General features: G+C 38.1%; 2 protein-coding genes across 3 annotated transcripts; both read left to right on the forward strand.

The window, feature by feature from the left end:
* Positions 1-14,566: 14,566 nt before the first annotated feature.
* Positions 14,567-20,216, forward strand: LOC110626535 (OVARIAN TUMOR DOMAIN-containing deubiquitinating enzyme 6). 2 transcript variants are annotated; one of them, XM_043961945.1, is made up of 10 exons: positions 14,567-14,764; positions 15,272-15,312; positions 15,396-16,280; positions 16,825-16,986; positions 17,707-17,784; positions 18,333-18,432; positions 18,523-18,668; positions 19,160-19,225; positions 19,326-19,500; positions 19,667-20,216. In XM_043961945.1, the coding sequence occupies exons 3-10, from the start codon at positions 15,600-15,602 to the stop codon at positions 19,870-19,872; spliced, it is 1,614 nt and encodes a 537-aa protein (XP_043817880.1). In that variant the 5' UTR covers positions 14,567-14,764; positions 15,272-15,312; positions 15,396-15,599; the 3' UTR covers positions 19,873-20,216. The 2 variants fall into 2 exon arrangements, with proteins under 2 accessions (XP_043817880.1, XP_021628190.1); XM_021772498.2 differs by having other exon boundaries at positions 15,272-16,280; positions 18,354-18,432.
* Positions 20,217-20,791: 575 nt separating this feature from the next.
* Positions 20,792-27,176, forward strand: LOC110626479 (mRNA-decapping enzyme-like protein). Its single transcript, XM_021772398.2, has 8 exons — positions 20,792-21,071; positions 21,164-21,204; positions 21,336-21,385; positions 23,296-23,440; positions 24,500-24,556; positions 24,963-25,089; positions 25,845-26,321; positions 26,729-27,176. Exons 1-8 carry the CDS (start codon positions 20,913-20,915, stop codon positions 26,783-26,785), a joined length of 1,113 nt encoding a protein of 370 aa, XP_021628090.1. The 5' UTR covers positions 20,792-20,912; the 3' UTR covers positions 26,786-27,176.
* Positions 27,177-27,231: the final 55 nt, after the last annotated feature.

A 27,231-nucleotide genomic window follows, 5' to 3' on the forward strand; every position in this document is an offset into this window, starting at 1 on the left:
CTAGGGAGTTTGAGCAACTAACCTATCCTTAAGGAAATTTCTTGCTTATTCTCAAAAAAGAAAAAAAGGAAACAACATTGGAACTTTTATTAAATTTAGATATGGCAAGGGCCAATGGGTTTGGGAAAATCACTCCATCTAGACTTGATTAGTATGTTTAATATCCAAAGCCTTTTTTACATATTTTAATTATTATATATTTTGTAATTAATAATCTCCATAAAAAATGTAAATATTATTATAAAAATATGCATTTCATATTATAAACTTATTAAATAAGAAGTTATTATTTTATAAATTTAAATCCGTCTCAAAATTCAATTATGTACTACTCTAACTCATTTTAATAAGATTCGATGGTATTAGATACATAAAAATGTTGACCTCTCTCAGCTCTTTTTCCATTACATATCTTATATTTTAGGTCTTAATTAACTAAGTAAATAGATAAGAAATCATATAATTATATATTTCAAAATAATAATAATAATAATAATAATAATTATCATTTATTAATTATCCTTATATTAAAAAAATAATACAATTATTGTCAATTTACTTCTATAATTCTACCTATATTTTGAAAATTATCGATTAAACTCAATATTTTAGACATTTAACTAATTAAACCCTATTGAAATTTCAACATTCAATATCTAACAACAAAATACATTTAAAAAAAAAAAAAAAATCCTCACTTGCCTCCTAAATTCAATTATTCTAAAACGTAGCCTTATATTCCGGTAATTTCTTTTTCTTCTCATTCTATCGAATGTAATTTTCTTTGTCTTCTTCATAAGGGGAAAGTTTAAAATACCTTCGGTGTAACACAATTCTGAAATGGTTCACATTGCTAATTTCGTATTATATATAATATAAAAAAATGGTTATTTTTAGGGTTTAATTAATTTGGAGATCGGTAGATAATGTGAGAATTTCTTATTTTGAAACGGAGATTTAAGAGTAAAATTTAAAATTTTTCAGATTTACTCAAATATATTTATCACCAGATTAAATCTGTGAGTGCAGATAATGTGAGGATTTCTAATGGATTACTACAGTGGATAGTTATGTAATTTTATTGTTAGATTATTATGATTTAAGTAACAGTAAAATATAATTGATTAAATATTTTATAAAATGTATGACTTAATTAATAATTATTAAAATATATAATAAAATTATAAACTTTTGTAAAGTATAGACTTAAATCTTTCATTTTGTCTAATTTTTAAAATATAATTAATAAATTTAATAAAATAAAAATTACAATAGCAATTCAAAACTTTTTGATTTATAGTAGATGGTATAAACGAAAGAAAAAAAATTGTATGAATATTAAAATATATTAAATTTAAAAATTTTAATAATGTCAATTATTTAAATACTTTATAATTTTTAATTAAGTGATAAAATTTTAATTACAATAAAATATTATGTATATCAAATTATTATTCTTGTGACAATCGTATCTATAAGCCTCAGATTTTTTGTTTGGTTGAGCCTCGAATTTCTGGCCATTCAGCTGATAATGTTTGTAAACAGCTAGGTTATGATAATTGGGTTCGTGTCGAGACTTTTGGTTTCAGTGGAGGTATCTGGATTTTATGGTCAGAAATATTTTTTAAGTTAACGCTTGTGTCGACAGATCCGCAATTTATTACATGCAATGTGTTACTTGATAATGGGGACTCGTGGTTAGTGAGTTTTGTGTATGCCAGCCCTGACATTAGTTTACGAAGACGTTTGTGGCATTCGGTTCTGGGTTTCAATGGAAGTGAGAAAAGTTGGTTATTGTTGGGAGATTTCAATTCTTTTACAAGCGAGAATGAACAAACCGGCTATGTTAATGTTCACAGTATTGGGGCTAGTGATTTTCGGCAATGGATTTTTGATAACTCACTTATTGATTTGGGTTTTGAAGGTACCCCTTTTACTTGGAGTAAGGGTGGTATTAATTCTTCTTATAAAGCTGCTCGATTAGACCGTTGCTTGTGTACTGAGATTTGGCGCATGACATTTTCTAGAGCTACAGTTATTCATGCTCCAAAGTTGCATTCTGATCATTGTCCTATTTTTATGAATTGCTTTGGAGTTACAAATTCTTCTGTTCGTCGTTTTCATTTTCAAGCGGCTTGGACAGCTCACAAAGATTTTGTTGATGTTGTTTCCCGTGGTTGGAAGCAAAATACTTCTTTATTTGATAATTTGAAATCAACCAAAGACTCATTAAGCCAATGGAACCGATCTGAGTTTGGGAATATTTTTCATAATAAGCAGAGGTTGATCCGTCGAATTGATGGTGTTCAAAAAAGCTTAGCTATCCGGCGAACGAGAGGTTTAGTGAAGCTGGAATTTAATCTGAGACGACAGCTTGAAGATGTTTTGAAGCAGGAAGAATTATACTGGTTTCAACAATCCAGGGAGGAATGGATTGTTTCTGGTGAGAGAAATACAAGGTTTTATCATCTTTCTACCGTGATTAAACGCAAGAAGCAACAAATTCTCAAGCTGAGAAATGGGAACAATGTGTGGATTGAAGATTCTAGTCAACTTAAAGAGCTTGCTAGCGGTTACTATCAGGAGCTGTATTCGAAAGATTTGGCGGTTGACTGCAGCCATTTTGTTAGACCTGATGGGCCTGCTCTTTCTTCTTCTCAACGGTTGCTTCTGGATCGTCCTTTTTCTCATGATGAAGTATATGATGCTTTGCGCCTTATGTCTCCTTACAAGGCTCCAGGACCCGATGGTCTACAAGCAGTTTTCTTTCAGAAATCTTGGTCTGCGGTAGGTTCACAGGTTTCAGCGTTTATTATTGAGGTCTTGGGCGGGAGGGAGTTTCCAGAGGAAGTTAATGAAACGGTGCTAACTCTTATTCCTAAAATTGCTTGTCCAGAATTTATTTCTCAGTTCAGACCAATTAGCTTATGTAACGTGATTTATAAGCTTGTTACAAAAGTGTTGATTAACAGATTGAAAGATGTTTTGAGCTCTCTCATTGGATTGGAACAAAGTAGCTTCGTTCCTGGCCGACAAATTATTGATAACATTGTGGTGTTTCAAGAAGTTTTGCACACTATGAGAACGTCTAAGCGATCAGGGGGTTTTATGGCAATTAAAATTGATCTTGAAAAGGCTTATGATAGACTAGATTGGGATTTTATTCAGTGGGTGCTGGGTTCTTACCACTTTTCCGATGCTTGGATTTCTAATATTATGAATTGTGTTAGAACATCTTCTATGTCAGTGTTATGGAATGGTGAGAAGTTAGAATCTTTTAAACCGACTCGTGGTGTGCGACAAGGCGATCCAATGTCTTCATATCTTTTTGTTATGTGTATTGAACAACTTTCGAGAATGTTTAAACAGCTTGTTCGTCAAGGCAGATGGAAGCCGATTCCTATCTCGAGTAATGGTCCGATGATTTCTCATCTTATGTTCGCGGATGATATGGTTTTGTTCGCAGAAGCTTCTGTGGAACAGTTGGATTTGATTTTATCATGTTTGGATGACTTTGCTAAGGTTTCCGGGCAGAAAGTGAATTTAGCTAAGTCTTCTCTTTATTTGTCGCCTTTTGTTGATAGTGATTTGGCGTCACTTTTGTCTTCAAGGTCAGGTATTCCTTTGACTGCTGATTTAGGAAAATACTTGGGTGTGCCATCTATTCATGGGAGGATTTCAGTCTCGACATATAGTAGTATTTTGGATAAAATGAGAGGCAGACTTGATGGCTGGAAGGCGAGAGCTCTATCAAAAGCTGGACGACTAACGTTAGTTCAATCAGTTCTTAATGCTATTCCTATTTTTGTGATGCAGAGTGCTCTTTTACCGGTATCGCTTTGCAATGAAATAGAGAAAATATGCAGGAACTTTATTTGGCATGGGAAGGATATGAAGCCAGCTGTACATCTGATTAATTGGGATACAATGTCCTTGCCGAAGCGGTTAGGTGGTCTTGGCATCAGAAATATGCGACAAATGAATCAGGCTCTATTAGGGAAGTTGTGTTGGCGAGCTTACAAGAATCCGCAAGCTTTGTGGGTTAGGTGCCTTTTCAATAAATATGAGTCGGGTTTTGTTCATTGGGAAGTCGCTAAGCGAGCTAATGGTTCAGTCAATTGGAAATCTTTTTGTTATGGTTTGGAGCTACTTCGAAAAGGGATAGTTGTAGATGTGAATAATGGGATGCACACTAGATTTTGGCTGGATGATTGGCTTCCGGTTGGGCCTCTTTGGAATTTTGCACTTAAACCGTTGATTGAGTTGAATATGCAGGTTTGTGTTCGATATTTCTGGGTTCCTAATGTAGGCTGGAATTGGGACATTTTAAATTCTCTTCTTCCTACTGATATCCTTTTATATTTCCAATCAATTACTTTAGTTGATGATATGTCGTGTTTGGATGGTTTTGAGTGGAAGCATTCTTCTTCTGGCTTATATACAGTTAAGTCAGGGTTTGATACGTTTTGATAAATATTTTCCTCTTCCTGGTCCATGATAGATCTGGTTTTCTTCTGGGTCCCTTCTTGTTGGGCTCCCTGATGGGTTTCTCCATGTTCTACCTGGTGAAAGGACCTGTAAAATAAGAAAGAATGGTCAGGGGCCTACCGGGTGTGCCCCGGCAGAGGCCCTCCGACGCTCAAGTCAGATTTTATGGCTCAGAGTAGTATATTTAGGCAAGGGTTACAGAAAGAATAACAATGGTGTCCAGGAAGGAAAAGGAAGAAGAAGAGAGCCTCCCTTTGCGTGGCTTCTACCGTGATATATATATCTGTCTCTCTGCCACAATGCTAGCTGTCTTCTGTCGCCTAGCTCCGTATGTACGGATGTGTCAGACGCCTGCTCCATGCGTAACGGCCATTAATTCTCCTCTGATACGTATGATTCTCCTCTGATACGCATGCGGAAGGACCTACCAGCGGGGCATCTTGGTCATTTTCCCCTTTCCGGGCTGGGTTGAATGGTAGGGCTGAAGTTGAGCCTGGTGAGGGCCTGATTACTGGGCCGAGAGGTTTGGGCCGGTTTGATTGAGGAGTCTAGGCGGAGTCCGGCCCTGTGACTGAGCGGGCTGGACCTAGCTCTCGAGGGGAATATTGAAGCCTTCGGATCATGGACTATTTTCATGGGCCTGGCCTTTATACCGGAGTGAAGAAATCCAGCGATCATCAATTGCCCCTTTATCTCCTCAGCAGTTATTCCATGACTGGTGAGGGGATAAATCTTTAAACTCTATTCATGATCGTGCGGTCTGAGAACTGCTCTTGTCGAAAGTATCCCTTTCTTGCCTTTTTATTATTTTTGTTTGAGCGTTGGACTCTCGTGTATGTTTTTTGCCCCTGAGTATTTATGGGTTGTCTTCTCTCGAGCGTTTTGCGGGCTCTTTGTTGCCTGGACCTTTCTCTAGGCCAGCTGAGTTGGTTTAGTGTGAGCGGTCAATTCTCGAGGTCGTTGCCTCTCATGATTGCCCCTGATTCTCTGTTTAGCTTTGTATTTTGGTATGCAGTTTGCTTAGGAATTGCCTTGCCTTAATTCGGTCTGTCTTATCGGGTTTACCAGTACTGCGCTCGTTTTCTTGAGATCGGCATGATGCTTTGGTACTTTTGGCTGTTGTGTGAGATTAAAGTCTCTCTACCTGATGACTTGAGCTCCTTTGGGAGGTCGGAGTTTAGCTTTTTCATTTATGGTCCCGTGCCCCAATCTTTTATGTGAGATCAGAACTATGTTCTTTATGAGTTGTTTTTGTTTGTTGCACCGGATGATCTTGGGGATTCTGGCTATTTTTGCTCCGGGAGATCTTTGAGATCTTTGCCGGTCTTCTACCTCAGTGAGGTCTTCTGCCTCATTGAGGTTTTCTGCCTCAGTGAGGTTTTCTGCCTCTTTGAGGTCTTCTGCCTCTTTGAGGTCTTCTGCCTCTTTGAGGTCTTCTGCCTCATTGAGGTCTTCTGCCTGATTGAGGTCTTCTGCCTCATTAAGGTCTTCTGCCTGATTGAGGTCTTCTGCCTCATTAAGGTCTTCTGCCTCATTGAGGTCTTCTGCCTCATTGAGGTCTTCTGCCTCTTTTGAGGTCTTCTGCCTCTTTGAGGTCTTCTGCCTCTTTGAGGTCTTCCGCCTCATTGAGGTCTTCCGCCTCATTGAGGTCTTCCGCCTCATTGAGGTCTTCTGCCTCTTTTGAGGTCTTCTGCCTCTTTGAGGTCTTCTGCCTCTTTGAGGTCTTCTGCCTCATTTGAGGTCTTCTGCCTCTTTGAGGTCTTCTGCCTCATTGAGGTCTTCTGCCTCATTGAGGTCTTCTGCCTCATTGAGGTCTTCTGCCTCATTGAGGTCTTCTGCCTCTTTTGAGGTCTTCTGCCTCATTGAGGTCTTCTGCCTCATTGAGGTCTTCTGCCTCTTTGAGGTCTTCTGCCTCATTGAGGTCTTCTGCCTCATTGAGTGTCTTCTGCCTCATTGAGGTCTTCCTTGTCAAGACCTTATTGAGGTCTTCCTTTGCTAGGACCTCAGTGAGGTCTTCTTTTGTCAAGACCTTATTGAGGTCTTCCTTTGTCAAGACCTCATTGAGGTCTTCTCTTGTCAGGACCTCAGTGAGGTCTTCTTTTGTCAAGACCTTATTGAGGTCTTCTTTTGGTGGGACCTCAGTGAGGTCTTCTTTTGCTAGGACCTCAGTGAGGTCTTCTTTTGCTAGGACCTCAGTGAGGTCTTCTTTTACTAGGACCTCAGTGAGGTCTTCTTTTGTCAAGACCTTGTTGAGGTCTTCTTTTGCTATGACCTCAGTGAGGTCTTCTTTTGGTGGGACCTCAGTGAGGTCTTCTTTTGTCAAGACCTTGTTGAGGTCTTCTTTTGTCAAGACCTTGTTGAGGTCTTCTTTTGTCAAGACCTTATTGAGGTCTTCCTTTGCTAGGACCTCAGTGAGGTCTTCTTTTACTAGGACCTCAATGAGGTCTTCTTTTGTCAAGACCTTGTTGAGGTCTTCTTTTGCTAGGACCTCAGTGAGGTCTTCTTTTGCCAGGACCTCAGTGAGGTCTTCTTTTGCTAGGACCTCAGTGAGGTCTTCTTTTGGTGGGACCTCAGTGAGGTCTTCTTTTGTCAAGACCTTGTTGAGGTCTTCTTTTGCTAGGACCTCAGTGAGGTCTTCTTTTACTAGGACCTCAGTGAGGTCTTCTTTTGTCAAGACCTTATTGAGGTCTTCCTTTGTCAAGACCTCATTGAGGTCTTCTCTTGTCAGGACCTCAGTGAGGTCTTCTTTTGTCAAGACCTTATTGAGGTCTTCTTTTGGTGGGACCTCAGTGAGGTCTTCTTTTGTCAAGACCTTGTTGAGGTCTTCTTTTGCTAGGACCTCAGTGAGGTCTTCTTTTACTAGGACCTCAGTGAGGTCTTCTTTTGTCAAGACCTTGTTGAGGTCTTCTTTTGCTAGGACCTCAGTGAGGTCTTCTTTTGTCAAGACCTTGTTGAGGTCTTCTTTTGTCAAGACCTTGTTGAGGTCTTCTTTTGCTAGGACCTCAGTGAGGTCTTCTTTTGTCAAGACCTTGTTGAGGTCTTTTTTTGTCAAGACCTTGTTGAGGTCTTCTTTTGTCAAGACCTTATTGAGGTCTTCTTTTGGTGGGACCTCAGTGAGGTCTTCTTTTGTCAAGACCTTGTTGAGGTCTTCTTTTGCTAGGACCTCAGTGAGGTCTTCTTTTGGTGGGACCTCAGTGAGGTCTTCTTTTGTGAAGACCTTGTTGAGGTCTTCTTTTGCTAGGACCTCAGTGAGGTCTTCTTTTACTAGGACCTCAGTGAGGTCTTCTTTTGTCAAGACCTTATTGAGGTCTTCCTTTGTCAAGACCTCATTGAGGTCTTCTCTTGTCAGGACCTCAGTGAGGTCTTCTTTTGTCAAGACCTTATTGAGGTCTTCTTTTGGTGGGACCTCAGTGAGGTCTTCTTTTGCTAGGACCTCAGTGAGGTCTTCTTTTGCTAGGACCTCAGTGAGGTCTTCTTTTACTAGGACCTCAGTGAGGTCTTCTTTTGTCAAGACCTTGCTGAGGTCTTCTTTTGCTAGGACCTCAGTGAGGTCTTCTTTTACTAGGACCTCAGTGAGGTCTTCTTTTGTCAAGACCTTATTGAGGTCTTCCTTTGTCAAGACCTCATTGAGGTCTTCTCTTGTCAGGACCTCAGTGAGGTCTTCTTTTGTCAAGACCTTATTGAGGTCTTCTTTTGGTGGGACCTCAGTGAGGTCTTCTTTTGCTAGGACCTCAGTGAGGTCTTCTTTTGCTAGGACCTCAGTGAGGTCTTCTTTTACTAGGACCTCAGTGAGGTCTTCTTTTGTCAAGACCTTGTTGAGGTCTTCTTTTGCTATGACCTCAGTGAGGTCTTCTTTTGGTGGGACCTCAGTGAGGTCTTCTTTTGTCAAGACCTTGTTGAGGTCTTCTTTTGCTAGGACCTCAGTGAGGTCTTCTTTTACTAGGACCTCAGTGAGGTCTTCTTTTGTCAAGACCTTGTTGAGGTCTTCTTTTGCTAGGACCTCAGTGAGGTCTTCTTTTGTCAAGACCTTGTTGAGGTCTTCTTTTGTCAAGACCTTGTTGAGGTCTTCTTTTGTCAAGACCTTATTGAGGTCTTCTTTTGGTGGGACCTCAGTGAGGTCTTCTTTTGTCAAGACCTTGTTGAGGTCTTCTTTTGCTAGGACCTCAGTGAGGTCTTCTTTTCTTGTATCCGGGAGACCTTGGGGATTCCGGTCTCGTATCCGGGAGATCTTGGGGATCCCGGTCTTGTATCCGGGAGATCTTGGGGATCCCGGTTTTAAATCCGGGAGACCTTGGGGATCCCGGTCTCGTATTCGGGAGATCTTGGGGATCCCGGTCTTGTATCCGGGAGATCTTGGGAATCCCGGTTTTAAATTCGGGAGACCTTGGGGATCCTGGTCTCGTATTCGGGAGATCTTGGGGATCCCGGTCTTGTATCCGGGAGATCTTGGGGATCCCGGTCTTGAATCCGGGAGATCTTGGGGATCCCGGTCTTGAATCCGGGAGATCTTGGGGATCCCGGTCTTGTATACGGGAGATCTTGGGGATCCCGGTCTTGAATCCGGGAGATCTTGGGGATCCCGGTCTTGAATCCGGGAGATCTTGGGGATCCCGGTCTTGTATACGGGAGATCTTGGGGATCCCGGTCTTGAATCCGGGAGATCTTGGGGATCCCGGTCTTGAATCCGGGAGATCTTGGGGATCCCGGTCTTGAATCCGGGAGATCTTGGGGATCCCGGTCTTGAATCCGGGAGATCTTGGGGATCCCGGTCTTGAATCCGGGAGATCTTGGGGATCCCGGTCTTGAATCCGGGAGATCTTGGGGATCCCGGTCTTGTATCCGGGAGATCTTGGGGATCCCGGTCTTGAATCCGGGAGATCTTGGGGATCCCGGTCTTGAATCCGGGAGATCTTGGGGATCCCGGTCTTGAATCCGGGAGATCTTGGGGATCCCGGTCTTGAATCCGGGAGATCTTGGGGATCCCGGTCTTGAATCCGGGAGATCTTGGGAATCCCGGTCTTGAATCCGGGAGATCTTGGGGATCCCGGTCTTCTACCTCTGAGGTCTCTATGTCTCAGGGTCTTCGGGCGAGATTTAGAATTTTTCTGCAAAATAAAAGCTTGCACAGAGCGTATATAACGCGGATGCTCGTTGTTAATTTAATAATGTTCACCAATAATATGTCGCACATGTCATTCGGTTTCATCTTTCAGATGCATGCAAGTATTATCTCATGTGATTCCAAAGATGCAATGAACAATATATTTGCATATGTAAACTTCTCCAAGATTTTACTTTACAAAAGCAATATGTTTAAATATATAATCCCTTTTATTAGGGTATTCATGCTACTCTTAACTAGCAGCGAAAATTTTTCCCCTAAGCTAGTATGCCTCTGAGCATATATCTGTATGCTCATGAAAATTTTATTCTAAGATTTAAGCTTTATAATTAGACCTGATATTCTAAGGTATTTATATTTAAAAATAATAATAATAATTGGAAGTCTGATGTTACTGAAAACATCTTAGCGTTTGCTAAAAATATATAATTTAATTGAGTGTATAAATGTTACTTAAAATATGGCTAGTTAATTTTATTTATTCACTCCGTAATTTATTAATTAGTTTTCATTTATCATATTTTATTTTTAACTGAACTTTACGAATATAAAATAGAAATTGCTACTCAAAAATTGAATTATGATAAATGGAGAAGCTGACCTTTGTGTGGCCCTTCTTAATAAGCGATTGAGCAACACCGAGATGATGACACGTTTCCCTATGATCATTTGCTTCACTATAACCCTTGAACCATCTCTGGGTGGGCTGAAACATACTGGCGAATAATCATTAGTTCCACACTTGAAAGTTGAGTTCCGAGAGTGCTTCACCAGCCCCTCTTTTCCCTGGAGTCTTGCACTGGCTATCTCACAAATTTTGGTTGGTTGAAAAAGCTCCCAACGCTGATTGTGAACTGCGGCATGAAACTTCCCTACGGCTCTTGAGTCGGTGAAGTTAACGAATGTGTAACCCTTGTTGGCGTGGTTTCCAAACTTCCATACGCTGCCTTTTCTCACTACCCAAGCCTGTTCTGCCTCAGACGACAAGCCTCAGCCTCGGAAGCTGAAGGGAAGCTCTCGGCTTAACCGGTGGTCCAGGGCTCGAGCAATCCGCTCTGACCGTTTTTTTTTTTTTTTTTTTTTTTTTTTTTTTTTTTTTTTTTAGACCTCTCAGGTCACCGGACTCAGGTGGCCGAGCTCAATCCCCCACCTCAACAATCCAGAGAAAGCGAATTAAAAAGATTTAGTACTGTAACAGCGGGTAATAGAGATGACGAAGGCGTGGATGTCACAGGTGGGAAGTTCCATTTACGCAGTTTCCGACAGCAATAGATGGACGGTCTAGCACTTCGTTGGCGCGGCCTTGGGACAGTTCGAGCATTGCTTGATCGATCGAGGTTGCTCTGTAAATACTCATCTGTTTTACTTCGCCTTTGAATATGAGTTCGGTAACATTATCTCACCCGACCTGGGATGTGAGCCCGACCTCAAACACGGCTCCGACCTCGGTCACAGATCTGAGCTCGAGCACGGATCCGATCTGAATGAGTGTGGTCGTCGAATTTGCCGATGACAGAGCCATCTTTGTGCTTCGCCAGCTTTCCACAAACACAGCTCTGAGCTCGATCACAATTCTGAGCTCGAGCACAGATCCGACCTGAACGAGCAATCTATCGCTGTGGTCGTCGGATTTGCCGAGCTCCTTCCTGTCTTGCTATTCTGACCCACTAACTTGCTAATTCAAATCTTGAAGGCAGTCTGGCCATCCGACCAGGAATGCGGGATCATCCTCCAACATGGCTTTGACCCCAAGCTTACATCTATCTGACTTCACGATTTCAATCTCAAGCTTGGGTCTGTCAACTATTAAGCATGAGCTGATTTATTCATGTGGTTCAATGCCCAGTCGGGTTCGCGATGTTTATTGGGAATCTCTTGTTGGTTTGTTGAAGTCGTTCTTTCCCATTTCGCTTTTTCGACTTGTCTGAGCTTTTCCTCCGACCTGTTGAGCGTGGTCTGCTGGAGCCTTCCCACTCAAAAGTTGATCATCTGGTGGTGGTGTCTGCTTTAATTCTTGAAGGTTGTGGTTTCTTCCCTTGCAGACGTGGTGTCAGCTCTATCATGCCTTCACATCTGGTCCAATTCTACATCACCCCGACCTCATTTGTCGGGTCTTGACCAGACCAGCAGCTTCCTCCTCAGGTCGGCGCGTCTTTGGCAGCTCGAGCTCTTTTCACTCCTGCTATTTCTATATATATATATATATATATATATATATATATATATATATATATATATATATATATATATATATATATTATTTTTATTTATTTATTTATTTATTTATTTTTTTTTTTTTGACTTGGAATCTTACAGCCAACCTGCCCATCCAACCCTTACAATATATATACACGGCCGACCTCACAATTTCAATAAATATGTATATTATGCATTTTTTTTTTTTTTACAGAAAAAATTAAAATTTATACTTACAGGCAAGCACTTCGATCTGAAGTTTCACCTCGTCAGATCTCAAAGAAAAAGTTAGTAGTGATAATATTTAATAAATGTTAAAATAAACAACGAGGGTAGGAAAATGAAGATTAAGAGACTGTCAAGATATTCTTAAACCAGCTGGGTCTTTCTTTTCAGCTGGATTACTGTAAATCTCCATCTTTCTTTTTCGTATAAGCTTTCATACCTCCATATGGATCTCAATGGGTGGATTTAGGAACTCCGGTGACGAAAAGGTCCCCTTCGTTTTCCCACAGACGGCGCCATTTGATAAATATTTTCCTCTTCCTGGTCCATGATAGATCTGGTTTTCTTCTGGGTCCCTTCTTGTTGGGCTCCCTGATGGGTTTCTCCATGTTCTACCTGGTGAAAGGACCTGTAAAATAAGAAAGAATGGTCAGGGGCCTACCGGGTGTGCCCCGGCAGAGGCCCTCCGACGCTCAAGTCAGATTTTATGGCTCAGAGTAGTATATTTAGGCAAGGGTTACAGAAAGAATAACAATGGTGTCCAGGAAGGAAAAGGAAGAAGAAGAGAGCCTCCCTTTGCGTGGCTTCTACCGTGATATATATATCTGTCTCTCTGCCACAATGCTAGCTGTCTTCTGTCGCCTAGCTCCGTATGTACGGATGTGTCAGACGCCTGCTCCATGCGTAACGGCCATTAATTCTCCTCTGATACGTATGATTCTCCTCTGATACGCATGCGGAAGGACCTACCAGCGGGGCATCTTGGTCATTTTCCCCTTTCCGGGCTGGGTTGAATGGTAGGGCTGAAGTTGAGCCTGGTGAGGGCCTGATTACTGGGCCGAGAGATTTGGGCCGGTTTGATTGAGGAGTCTAGGCGGAGTCCGGCCCTGTGACTGAGCGGGCTGGACCTGGCTCTCGAGGGGAATATTGAAGCCTTCGGATCATGGACTATTTTCATGGGCCTGGCCTTTATACCGGGGTGAAGAAATCCAGCGATCATCACGTTTTATTCAGAAGTGTCAGGATCTAATATGGATTGGCAAGGGCTGTGGAAGGTTAGGGTGCCACAGCGAATTCAAGTGTTTTTGTGGGAAGTGGCACATGAGAAAATCATGGTTAATGTTCAACGCCGAAAGCGAAAATTTATTGATTATGATTTATGTCCTCTTTGTGGAGTTGCAAGTGAATCTGTTTTGCATGCTCTACGAGATTGCCAACATGTGAAACAAATTTGGAATTCCCTTTTACCTACCAATTTCGTTTCTCCATTTTTTGATATTTTGAATGTGCCTTTATGGCTATCTGCTAATATAGAAAAAGTAGGGTTATTGGCTAATGGAATACCATGGGATGTGCTTTTTAGTTCGGTCGTTTGGTGGTTATGGAAGCGAAGAAACTTGTTGGTTTTTAATGAGAATAATGACCAGGATACTATTGATGCGTCCTTTATTCAGCTTCGAGCAAAAGAATATGTTCATGCATGGAGGTTTTCGATGCAGGCTGGGTCTGGACCGAGAGGCCGGTCTTTGAAGTATGTTGGGTGGAAGCCGCCAGAAACAGGCTGGGTGGTAGTGAATTCCGATGGTAGTGCATTGTTGTCAGCAGGAAGGGCAAGTTGTGCAGGTTGTTTTCGAAACAATGAAGGTAGATGGCTTTTGGGCTTTCAACGGTTTTTGGGCAATTGTGGAGCAATGGAAGCTGAGCTATGGGGAATATATTATGCTTTAGTATTAGCATGGGATTCAGGGTGGAAGAAGATTGAAGTTCAAACGGATTCTCAACTCGCGTTAGATTTACTTGCAGGTAGAGGTGCAGGAGTTTTTAGAGTTGCTAATTTGGTGAGGAATTGTCGTGATCTTATCAATAGAAGCTGGGAAGTCAAGATGGTAAAAATTTACAGGGAAGCAAATGCGGTAGCAGATCGTTTGACTAGTTTAACCATTGGTGATGATTTTAATTTGAAAATTCATCAATGGCCTCCTGTTACTATTAAATTTTTACTGGATGCTGATAGGTTGGGGCTTTCATGGCCTAGATTAATAAAATAAGGGCTCTATCCCTCTTTTTCTAAAAAAAAAAAAAAAATTATTATTCTTGTGAATTTCATGTTTTATATAAAATTTTATATTATATATTTAGATATAATTTTTGAATTTATAATCTCTATAATAAGATATATTATTTTCTTATTTTACAAACATCTTATATTTCGAAAAAGGATGAGAATTTTAACAATAGTGTAAAACTCAACTTAATTAATTTTTATGAATATAAAATTTTTAGCGATTATGTGTATATATAATTAATTAATTAATTAATTTCAGCGAATCTAAAATTAAGATTTAAATGCAGTGATGAAAATGCAATGCCCACTTATTAATTTTATTCTAAAGAAATAATAATGCAACAAAAACACGTGCAAAGCACAGTGAAGGTTTGGACACGTGTACTTCCGTCGTTTACCGGAGTCTGCAATGGTAGAGCCCACGTCATGTTACCGCTTCTCTAGTCTATACCCACCCGCCGTTGAAAGGCAGCCTCCCATTCTTTTCTTTCTCTCTAGAAATAATATTCTTCTTCTCCACCAAGTTACCAGCTTTTTATTATCGTTTCTGGTCTATTTCTATCAAAACCCTAATCTTCCTCTCCCGCTCTCCTATTGCCTCCCAGCGTTTGCAGATCTTACCACCTCTCTCTCTAATTTGCCTTTTAATCCAATCTCTTCTCTCCCAGGTGAGTCTTTGTTTCCACTTGTTCCGAGTCAACTCTAGGGTTGGAATTCATCTCGCTGGCTATATTTTAATTCATGAGCTTTTGCTTTCTCTTGATCTTTTTGATTGCCCCTTTTTTTAAATTATTATAATTAAAAAGGTATTTGTTATATGTCGATGGCCTTGCTGAAAATGGGAAAAAAAAAAGAGAAGAAAAGGATAAGAAAGCTTCAAAAATAATTGGAAAAGAGGGGCGGGGGAGTTCTTCCAAATGAAGTATTTTGCCTTTAGCTTCACTATTCCCCTAATTCTTTTTCCTTTTTTTCTGAATTAATCGGTATATATAAAGGATCATCTATTATTGTTATGTTGTATAGTGTTAATGAGTGAAATTATGGATTCAAGTGACTAGAAGTGATGTTTGCTTTCATTTAAAAATTATCTGAATTATTTCAAGTGTAATTGTAAAGAAATAAACTTCTGTTCTTTTATGTTGATTTTCTTGGAAATTGGTTCATGTTGATTGCAGCTTGAGCTTGTGAAGGTGATTTTTGAGATTCCCTTTTCCGGGTAAAATTCAAGTACTTAGAGAAGGTTATTATTGTTTAAAAGTTGGAGGTCTGGGTCTCATGAGAATTGTTAGGGGAATGCAGAGATTGTTTTGTGGCAACGAGGAGCTGAACGCACTGGGCTGGAAGAATTCCTTCAGCCAAGGGATTGGCATCACTACGCCCAAAGCAAGAACACGCGACAAACCCATGATTACTAGGGTCTTGTTCTATCTCTAATTCTGGGTCATTTGGGGACGAGAATCGGTGTTTGATTTCAATAATCGAGAACAATAAACATTGAAACCAATGACTCGGATTTTGGTTCAACGAGGCAGCAGTTCTTCTTCAAACCAGAGCCGAGCAGGGTCCTCTTCAGCTGCTCGACCAGAGACACAGGTTACAGTTACTACTCAGGTCTTTTCATCTCTGAAAGATGAGATAATTGGTGATGAGCCACAGGAGCTTCATATTGATGAGCTCTTGGAGTATTGCGGGAACAGTGACAACAAGCCATCAAAGAGTGATGATCTTTTAATGGAAGGTTTACATGGTGATAGGAATGAGAGTTTGAGTGATGAAACTGTAGATACTGAGAAAATAGTTGATACTGAGCGTGTTGGATCAGGGGACTTGATAAAAGAATTGGGTGGGTTGAGGATAGTGGAGAGGCCTGCTGCTGAGGGTGAAGGTTGTAGCAGTGTTTTTCCAGAGGTTACCAGTGGAAGTGCACAACCACCACCCCCTCCCGTGCCACCTCCAAAACCTCTGGCACCAAATTCAAATTCAAATTTGAGGAGGTTTGCATCGGGGAGTTCCAATTCTGTGCGAATTGGATCATCTAGAAGAGCAGTTGCTTGGCCTGTTGTTTCTAGTAGGACTTCACCATCTGGGTCACGGCCCTCCTCTCCTAGGTCACATGGTGATACTGAGGGATATAATAGTGCTGATGAGCAGAACCCTTGCTTTGTTTCTTCCTACGATGATTTGGTGAGTTCCTGCTACCTAATTTGTACCGTGTTATTTTATTATACAGATTATGGAATCTGTTGTTTTTTCTTTGAAAGAGATAGCATACAAGCAACTTATTGTGGTCATAATATATGTTATTTCTCTTGTTCCAGTACTAATATTTAAATAATTTTCTTTTAGGGGTGGTTGGGGGTTATTTTTGTGTTCAATATCATTTCACCTATATGATTACTTCATTAGCATCATGTATTTTTTCTGGGCATGGTATTTCCCATGTTACCATGGTTACGGGTGAAAAATCTTGATTATGTTATCTCCACTATGGACTTCGATGTTCTTACAAATTTTGTTGCAGAGTGCATTAGTTAATTATCTTGTGTTCTTATGATGTTTAGTACATTTCCATATATATATATATATATATATATATATATAGTTTGAGGTTGTGGCATAGACTCTTTTTATTTTTATTTTGGTTGCTAAAGGATTGTGGCATAGACTTGATGATACAATACAACCTCATCAGATTTTATGGTTAAAGGTCATGTTGCATCTGTGGCAGGAAAGAGAACGCCAATTTGAGATTGACATAAGGCGGTCTAAAGGATTAGAAGTCAAAAAAATGTTGGAGGATGGGAATTGTCTCTTTCGTGCTGTGGCAGATCAAGTTTATGGAGATCCTGAAGCATATGATTTGATTAGACAAATGTGCATAGATTATATGGTAATTTTTTAAATTCCTTTATTTAAACGCTCTCATGAATGCATTTCTTAAGTTCAAAAACTTTTATGGTGGGCCCTATTGAAAGGGCATTACACTTATTAGCCTTTCGTTCGTTAATCATATTACTTTTTTGGTTTTTATAGGTCATATTGAATGTTAATGATGAATTATAGCTCTAGGTAAATTGAATTTCATATTTTTCTGTTTATTTAGCCCTCCTGTTATTCCTATTTGCTGTTTGTAATATGTGATATTGCTACTATTGACTCCTCACATTTGAAAAGAGAATAGTGGACCATTTATTATGAAGGAAATCGAGAGTAAATTATGGTATTATGTGTGGCTCTTCTTTTTGCATCTTTTATTATTTTCAAGGCATTTCTCGTTGAATATCCTCTGGTGGTTATATATTTGTTATTTATGGGAAACCAACTTTCATGTCTTATTGTTTGTCTGAATAATTGCATGAGATAATTGGATTTTTTTTTGAAAGTTGCATAATCTCTGGGATTTTTTATGTTGTTGATCTGGTTCCTGTCATGTTAGGTAAAGGTTAATTTAATGTTGTACTTTGGTACTCTCTAATATTCCTGAGCATAATCTAGTACTTTAGTGCGTGAATGTTCTAGGACTTCTATATTTCTATTCTGTGCATGAATGGATGTTGTTAGTGTGGTGATTGTCCTGATCCTCTTTTTTTATTTTTATTTTTCCTCCAAGGAACGAGAGAGGGACCACTTTTCTCAGTTTATAACAGAAGGTTTTACATTCTACTGTAAGAGGAAGAGAAGAGATAAGGTACGAATCTAGTGTCCAGGTTGACTTTTTACTTATTCATTCCTTCAGAATCCAGTGCCGTTTAATGTAGTGCACCCTCTTTTTCAATCGTATTTTACATTCAGAACCATCTTATATGTTTTGTTAAAGCCATATGTGTGTGCATTTGGATAAGGATGGACTTGCGTGATATTTTGCAGAATTCTGGTCGGTCTTCTTTATATTTGAGGTTATTACTTTAGCTCTGCCTAGAAAAGGAAAATAGAGAAGCCCAGCAATTGTTTTCCGGAATCCATTTTGGTCACAGTGAATTATTTGAGTCAATTGTCTTCCAGATTCCTTTACAGTTAGCAGCAGTTAGCTAGTGGATTTTATTTGGTGTGCCTTCTCTTTCATTGTTCTTTAGAGCATTTAATGTTGGGAGGACTTCTATTTCCAGCATGCTGTCTGTGGATTGCTTGAATCCTTTCATTTATTTTATTCTATTGGTATATTAGCTAATCAATCCATTGAACCTGGCATTGTTTGAGGCTCATTTCCTTGATAATTGGGTCTGAATATACATTTAGCCTTCTCATTTCAATTGGCAGGTGTATGGGAACAATGTGGAGATCCAGGCTTTATCAGAAATGTATAACCGGCCAATACATATTTACTCCTACAGCACAGGTAGTGGTTTGTTTTATAGAAATGCATTTTTTTTTTTGGTGTCAAATCAACTGCAGTTTATATGCTTTCTTACTAAAATTATTCATGTAGAACCTATCAACATATTTCATGGAAGCTACAGCACTGATACACCACCCATAAGGCTAAGTTATCATCATGGTAATCATTACAACTCTCTTGTTGACCCACGTCGACTGGCAATTGGTGCGGGGCTTGGTTTCAGCTGTCTTCGAGGGGTGCGCCCTTTTGCTGCTATTCCTCTTTTTTTTGTTGGATAATGGCACTGCTTTTTTTTAAAACAATTGTTGTTAAAATAGCCTTTAATGAGTTGATGCTTGGTTGGATACTCACCTTTCTGCCTGCATATAAAATTTGATAAAAGAGGCAGGGTGAAGGTGAAGGATTATAAATGTTTGCAAATCTCATTGGCAGTCGCTACTTAATATGAAATAGTCATGTTGCTTCCAATGCCATTAAGCTGGAGCTACCTCATCCTTTTTCAGTTTTTGGTTTTTAATGGGTGGTGTTGATTTTTGAGTGATAAGCAAAAGAGAGAGAGTAATTGCATAGTTAGCTGCAGTATGAAGGAAACATGCCAATGACTGGCAAATTACTTTAGATGCGACTTATGGCTTTTTTGGGAAGTGACCCCATATTTTTAGTGATGGTGAACTTTTACAGTGACAGATGTTTCTGAGACTAGAAACAATTGTATTTTGCTTTGCAGACGAATGTGGACAAGGATCAGGTCAAAGCTGCAATCAAAGCCCAACAGGATCAGCAGATTGATAATGCAAGTATTCTAATTACTGTTATGCAGTGTACACGCTATATAAAATTTTGGCTTTTGTTGGGTTTCTAACATTATCTTGGGTTATACTTCACACTGACAGGCACTTTTAGCAGAGGGGAGATTTTACTCGGATCTTGAGCTTACTGAGAAGGAGATTGAACGAATGGTTATGGAAGCTTCTCGTGCAGAGTATCTTGCCAATGACAAGCTGATTCAGCAGCTTGGTCACAAAGAATCTTCTACTTCTGGTGCTGAACCATCATCTTCTGGAGCTAGTAAGTAGTCTGGATTATCATCTGGGATAATATTTCTATAATCAAATCAATCCCCCAAAAAAATGGAACTGTTATGAATTATCTGTTATTATTTTAACATACTTGTGGGATAATTGGACCTGTGTACTGTGTCATTGATAATGGTATGAACTTTGGTAAAAAACAGGATCATCAGGCAGTGAGACGAAGGTTAGAGCACGGAGTTTACAGGATAGTGTTCTCAGCAGTAGTATGCAGATGGTTCTGTCGATGGGATTCAGCTATCTGCAAGTGATCGAGGCTTACAACATATTTGGCGATGATGTGGATTCGATGGTTTGTTACCTATTGGAAACTGGCAGTAGCAGGCGCAAAGGCAAAGCAACTGAATGATCAAGCCACTGGCATGTCAGAAGTAGAAGTTGCACTTTGTCCCAGGATTAAATTGCCTTTCTCAATGCAACTCAAGTGAAAAAGTGAAAACCTAGTCCGATTCAAACAGCCGCTGTTGCTAAGACTTTAAAATATGTTAACTTGGTAGTTAAATCAATAAAATGGAGCACAGGAGAACTAGTTTATGCTAAATTTATTCTCATAGCTCTGTCCGCTGTGCTTGAAATATTTTTTATGAACAATGATGTCTTCAATTCTAGGCAGCCACAACTTGGACTCGCGATTCTTGCATTGTTCCTGTCGGGTGGAAATTCTTACATATGAAATGGTTGGTGTTTGTACTACTTTTCAATTTGCATATCGTTGAAATGGCTTAATCATTGGAAAACAAAAAAAAGAAGAAAAGAATCTAATTGCCTTTTTTGAAAAAATATTCAATTTGTTTGATGGTTAAAATCGAAATTAATAGATGGAAAGGTTTATTATTTAGTTTTTGAAATGTGACCAACAGCAATTGATTTTAAAAAGAAAAATTGTTTTAATATTTTTGTTTTAAGAACTGGGAGAGAACTAGCTCCTTTCCCTAAATATTGATATCAAATCATATTTTCACCAAAAAATGGTTATTATAAGTTTTATTCTATATGAGATGAACTTAATGGTTATTAGCTTACATTTTTATATTTAAATATTTTATCAAGCATACATTAAATGCACCATTTTTAATGATTAAACTTATTATTGTATACTCTTTTTATATAAAAGAATATACTTAATTCTTATTGCCTCATTAGAAATTGTTTTGATTTATATTAATAAATAATTTTTGAAATTTATTTAAAATATTCATTAATTCTTTTTAATGAATTTATGAGGGTCATTTTAGTCAATTCGAGAAAAACTTCGTAAAGAAGCAGAGCGTGTGTATCGACCGACTACCAAACTCTGCGTGCGCCCGTAATCATCATCTTCTTCATAATAACCTACCTTCCATACCTTCTAGGATTTGTGCGTGGGAGATTCAGAATTGGAAAAATAGAATGTCTCAAAACGGTAAATTGATGCCCAATCTTGACCAACACAGCACAAAGCTCCTTAATTTAACAGTTCTTCAACGAATTGACCCTTTCGTCGAGGAAATTCTCATCACTGCTGCTCATGTCACCTTCTACGAGTTCAATATCGAACTCAGCCAATGGGTTTGTCAATCTCTCTATGAATGTACACATTTACTTACACCATTGCCCTTCCCTTTTTTGCCTACATTCTCACTCTCATTGGTTTTGGGCAGAGTCGCAAGGACGTGGAAGGATCTCTCTTTGTTGTCAAGAGGTGAGCTTTTCTATATATATACATATATTTAAGATTTTCTTTTGAGAGTGGAAAATTAGTGGCGGATGTTATCCTGCTACGCTTGATTTGTGTTTTTTTTTTTTCCTTTTTTTAATATCTATCCATTACAGGAATACACAGCCTCGTTTTCAGTTCATCGTAATGAATCGGCGGAATACAGGTTTGCGCATATTTATATCCTTCATTTTCTTTTGTTGGATGAATTATTGGTTGGTCAATTATTTATAGTAACGAGAATATACGGTTGCTGGTTCAGTTTAGCTAATTTGATTATTGGGAGTGCCACTAATGTGATTTGCTGTCCTTCTTTGTCTTTCCTACTTGGTACTGATTGATCATGTAGACATATGAATACTCCTTTTTCTTTTTTGCACTTGATATTTAATTATTTAATCTTCTAAGTTTTATTCGAGTACCCAGCATTCTGCATCAGCAGAAATAAAATACCTGAAGACTACTTTAAAATCTAAGGGAAAGACATTATCCGATGTTATTTACTTATTGCAAGTAATGGTGTTCAAGGTTTATCAGGATTGATCGATGTAAGATGATTTATCAGTTGATTTTTCAAGTAGTGGTAGTCAAACTTAGATTTGTCTCATTGAAAGCCAGATATTTACCTTTATTTTCAGTTGTACTAGTTGCTTTTTTTACTTCTTAATAAATTTAGAAGTCACAACCCTGTTTCATGTGGAGGTAATATTGACTTAGGTGATGATGTAAAGGATTTAAAAGCATCAAACAAAAGGTTATCTGTGGACAATCAGCATTTTGTTTAAGAAGTTTTTCATTGTGACTAATTTTAATGCAATACAATTAAGGCATTCTTGTTTTTTATTCATTTTGTTAATCTTGTTAACTAGATCATTTAGTACCATTGCTACTCGTTTTTTTTTGTAAAATTTGTAGGATGCTTGTGTACTCTATGTGAAATAGATAAGTGCATTGGTCGGCAAACATTTTGATGCAGTTATTAGATCTTAAAAAGGATTTTACAAGTATGATTACCCATGGCAAGCTGTGGGTTTGAACAATAATTCCCTAATAATCGATATATTATATGTGATATAATGTTCCTTAAATAGCTTATGGAAGAAATAGTTGTAGAAGTGATATATATTATATATGTGAGACTTGTCAAATAGAAGTAATATATATATACATACATACATACATATATTAGTTAGTAACTTTCAAATAAAATTTTAATTCTTGACTATTTATTTATTAGTTATGTGTAATGTGTGTAGTTTAATTTAAGACCAATTAATCTTAATGATGTAATATGGATTCTTTATATAAATACTTAAAGTGGTTTAAAAATTAAAATAAATAGAACTTTTTTAGTTAATAAATAAAAGTTAAAACACTTAAATAAATATTTGAAGGGGACTACACCATTCCTTCTATTTCAGAAGATTCAACTAATTAAAAAAGAAAAATAAAGTATGGCAATACAAAATAAATTAGAAAATATTTTGAATTGATATAAAATATCTGCTTAATTTAAATGTTCATACTTGTTGGAAAAATATTAAATAGTACATTGTATTTATTAAATCGCCACTTATAGTGGCCATTGAACTTAAAATCACTTATTCTAAATATTTGAATTTATGAATATTGTTTTAAGAATAAGAAGATATAACACATGCAAATGCCCCCTCCCCCCCACCCCCCCCCCCCCCCCCCCCCCCCAAAAAAAAAAAAAAAAAAGGAACAATACCAGTATACATTTCCCTAATATGTGTTATATACATAAAATTAAGTTTGGTGAAAAAAACTTTTACAATGTTGTAGGAGAGTGTAGATAAAAATGAAATGGACACGTGTATATAGGCTGGAATGAAGGAAGAAACCATACATGATAGCATACAGGTGGGCTGAAATTTATGGAGGGATAAATAGGTACTTTTCTGTTCTTGTTCTTAGTAACTGTGGAAGTGGGTTCTATTTTAGTATTATATAATAATTTCACATGTCTCTGTTTTGCAATTTGTTGCAAATATTAAGTGATTTTGACTATAAGTTAGTTTGTTTCAATAAGCTTCATTATGTTGGTGCAACCAGATAATTTGGTTGAAAATCTTCTGGGGGACTTTGAGTATGAAGTCCAGGTTCCATATCTTTTATATCGAAATGCTGCCCAAGAAGTAAATGGCATTTGGTTCTATAATGCACGTGAATGTGAAGAGGTTGCAAATCTTTTTAGCAGGTAAAAATTGCCTTTGATGAAGAATGTTTGTATAAATTTTGTAATGACTTTGCTATATGGATGCTTTTGATTGGTAGCTTTCATTGAACTATTACTTTTTGATGGGGAATAGGTTTCCTGTTAATTACTTTTTGAGTGATCTACTTCTTGTAAAACCTTTCTGTTGCTTTTCTTGTCTGTAATTTGGCTATGCTTTGCAATTTTTTACTGCCCAACTTGGAGCTGTTTAGGATCTATATAACGCTTAGTCAAGTCCTTATATCAGGAAAAGGAGCTATTTTTCTGGCACAGTGGTAAAATCCTTGAGCAGACCAACTCAAAGTTGCAAGCTAATGCTTCAAGTCATGAAAGCGATATCTTCGTACAAAATGGCTAAAATTAGGGCTGTGTCCAAGTCATCCATTGTAGTACCCATTAGATGACGATCTAGGGCAATGAGCATTTGATACATATGAAGAATGGTGGATTGACTTACCGAGAAGGTGCAGTACACATCTGATCCATTCTATTTGTTAAAACCACTATAAACCTGATAATGAGTTTGATTGTAATTTTTCAAGTATGTCTGGCTCCTAGACAATGAGAGTGGCTTTGTTAGTATGTTGAATATGTTTTGAGGAACACGCCTGTATGGAGTTGGAAGTAGATAAACCTCACAGCAGGAGATCACAGTGTCATTGTCTACTGTTGTACAATTTGGAGCAAACAAATTGATGAATATTTCGACCACAGAAGGAATACATTTCCATGATGAGAAATAGCTCTAGCATAGCATAAGGGACTCTCATGATCAGTAATTTTTTTTTTTTCATATTCTTGTCATTCTGGATCAGTACATGTATTGTTTTGTCTTCCTAGGTAAGTAAGACAAATCTTCTTATTTGGTGATATAGGCTGTTTTAGGTATGATTTCTGAATATTTTTTATTGACTTCTATATGAATGCTTTATATGTATCAACTAGTAATTTGGATGTTAAGTTTCCATGTAATGTATGTATTAATCTCAATTCTTCACAGCATACAATTCATCCTATTATCTATGTTTTTGGCATGCCCAGGATTCTTAATGCCTTTTCCAAGGTTCCTCAAAAGTCAAAAGTATCACCCACTAAAAGGTAATCATATATTCTTTTAATTTTAAAAATATTCTCTTCTTAAGAAGTTGAAATAAATAAATCATTTTAATTTTCTGTATTTTTTTTTTCTTTGAATTAAATAACAAAAAATTTTCTCGGTAGTGGTTAGCATTCTTCTTAATCTATCCTAGGTTAACACATGGTCACTCACATGTATTTATAATTAGTATCAGCGGCCTAAAAATGTGGTAATCTGGAACTAGCAAAGTTTGGGTTTGATGTGAAGGTCAAAAGACATTGATGTCTTTAACTTGGCCTGTTTATCATATATTTGAACAATAATTGTAGAGGTCAAATTTAAAGACCATATTGTCAGGTTGAATGACCATGTACCAGAATGCTTTCATTTTCCTGGTCTGAAACTTAACAAAATGTATCATCACAGTGAGTTTGAGGAACTTGAAGCTGTACCGACTATGGCAGTTATGGATGGTCCTCTGGAGCCATCAGCACCAATTGCTTCCAGTGTCACTGATCTGCCTGATGATCTGGCCTTTGTGAACTTCTTTAGTGTAAGTACATTCCTATTTCTATGTGGATACAGTTTTCTGTGTCATTCTGTTTGACCTCAACACAGTTTGCCAAGATATTTAACTTACATGAGACATGATGCTACTTTATGGATGTTTTCAAATCTTTCTGAAGAAATTTATAATTCCCGTGTATTCTAAGAATCTCTCTCGAGTTTCTAAAAACCAGACGTCAAATTATTTGAAGAGTTCTGCTGAGCTGAAAATATTATTCAATACTATGTAAAAGCATTTGTTGTCAATGATGCTTTTTAGCTTTTTCTTCAGACTCCCAATGTTTTCATTTGTAGCTGAGATGCTCATAATGACTAGAATTAGATTGCACTTGTTTGACTCTTAGTTTGGATGCCTAACCTCATCTCTTGTTTGCTAAGCTTATGCACTTCCTTGCTGTGTGTTGCTGAAGCACCATGTATAATTTGTCATCTGTCATTCTTACTAGTATGCTTTTCTTCACTTCTATCTAGACCATGATTCACATTGATGCAAATGTAAATACACATTATCATAAAATTGACAGTTACTAATTATTTATTTTGTTGTACTTACTGATAGTACTAAGTACATGTGCTTTTCCCCTCAGGTTTTATTATTAGGGTATCAGTTTCTTGTTAAAATCGCTTTCTGCATAATATTGCTTAATGATGAATGGACAAATGACTTATAATCCACTTTCAAAGTTCACTTTCCGTAACCTCTTCTTATCTGGCGGGTACTAAAGACTTGAATGATTGCAGACAGCAATGACCGTTGGGAATGCTTCAAATGCAACTGCTGTTGGGCAACCTTACCAATCTTCAGCTCTGGTCCCTTTACCTTCCCATCCAGCTAGTATACCCACTCCCACTGTGCCGACCTCACAAATACCATCTCCTTCCTTGTCAGCATCTACTCCTTTAATGCCAATCCTTGATGCCCCTGATGCCAACAGCACCAGCAACCAAACCACTAATCTTGTAAAGCCCTCTTTATTTTTTGTTCCACCGCCATCATCTTCTGCACGGTTGATGCCTCCTGTCTCTTCATCCACTCCTACTGCTCCTCCACTTAATCCTACTGTGAGCCTACAACGCCCATATGGAGCTCCATTGCTTCAACCATTTCCACCACCCAATCCTCCACCATCTCTCACTCCTGCCTCTATTCCTACTTCAAATTATGGACCAGTTATTAGCAAAGACAAAGTTCGAGATGCACTTCTGGTGCTTGTTCAGGTTAGTTTCTCTAGAATTGAAACTGAATCATGCTTATTTTGGCTGAGGTTCATAATGAAATTAAAAAAAAAAAGGTGACAGACCACACTCACCATGACTGATAATCAGGTATTCACTGTCACATAATGAGAATAGACTTCCTGTATATCTGAAGCTACCTAACATAATCATGCTGCAAAAATTATGGATCAAAATATTAATAGTTGCTGGTTGTTCATTGTCTGTTTAAGCACTTATTCTCAGTCCCCTCCTCTCTAGATGTCACGGGCTGAAGCTATTATGGGATCGGCTCTTTTTGTCATTGCTCGAATGATTATGTGGTTTTCTTAATATCAGTGATACAACACCTATCTCATGTCGTTGCTATATTTCCCTACACATCTAACAAGCTTTCTTCCTTATGTTAGGACAATCACTTTATTGACATGGTGTATCGAGCACTGCTGAATGCACATCAATCTTGACCAAATGGAATGGGTCATTACCATCTATCTATTCGTTGGGAGTTCTTGTTCAATCTAGGACACCTTTTTCCACCAAGTGGAGCAAATCTGTATAGCATTTTGCCTAGTTTGATGACAGAACTCATCTTAGTACATGTAATTTGTCTTATTTTTTTTGGTATGATGCTGATCGAAATGTTCCAATATTTGGATGCCATTCCAATCTTTTGTTTATAGGGGTAAGGATCGTTGTACTTGCTAACTGCCTCCTGAGCTTGGCTATTGATTTTCTTTGTGAAGGGCTTTAGGCTTTCCTGGTTATTTTTGCTATATATTGTATTGTTCGTTTACTGAGAATGTAAGAGATTGGGAATAAATTATGGGATTATGATTGTTTTGTTATTAAGCAAAAGATGTGATGCCAAATCTTTTATTCAAGTTGGCGCTTCATCATCTTGCATGGAAAG

This window comes from Manihot esculenta, chromosome 11 (assembly GCF_001659605.2).
Source record: "Manihot esculenta cultivar AM560-2 chromosome 11, M.esculenta_v8, whole genome shotgun sequence".
Taxonomy (NCBI): Eukaryota; Viridiplantae; Streptophyta; class Magnoliopsida; order Malpighiales; family Euphorbiaceae; genus Manihot; species Manihot esculenta.

Coding starts and splice junctions, on each gene's coding strand:
- LOC110626479 (XM_021772398.2), top strand. CDS start 20,913: ATGTCTCAAAACGGTAAATTGATGCCCAATCTTGACCAACACAGCACA. Junction 24,557..24,962: donor AAAGTATCACCCACTAAAAG/GTAATCATATAT, acceptor GTATCATCACAG/TGAGTTTGAGGAACTTGAAG. Junction 26,322..26,728: donor CACTTCTGGTGCTTGTTCAG/GTTAGTTTCTCT, acceptor TCCTTATGTTAG/GACAATCACTTTATTGACAT.
- LOC110626535 (XM_043961945.1), top strand. CDS start 15,600: ATGACTCGGATTTTGGTTCAACGAGGCAGCAGTTCTTCTTCAAACCAG. Junction 18,669..19,159: donor GTTTCAGCTGTCTTCGAGGG/GTGCGCCCTTTT, acceptor TTTGCTTTGCAG/ACGAATGTGGACAAGGATCA. Junction 19,501..19,666: donor ACCATCATCTTCTGGAGCTA/GTAAGTAGTCTG, acceptor GGTAAAAAACAG/GATCATCAGGCAGTGAGACG.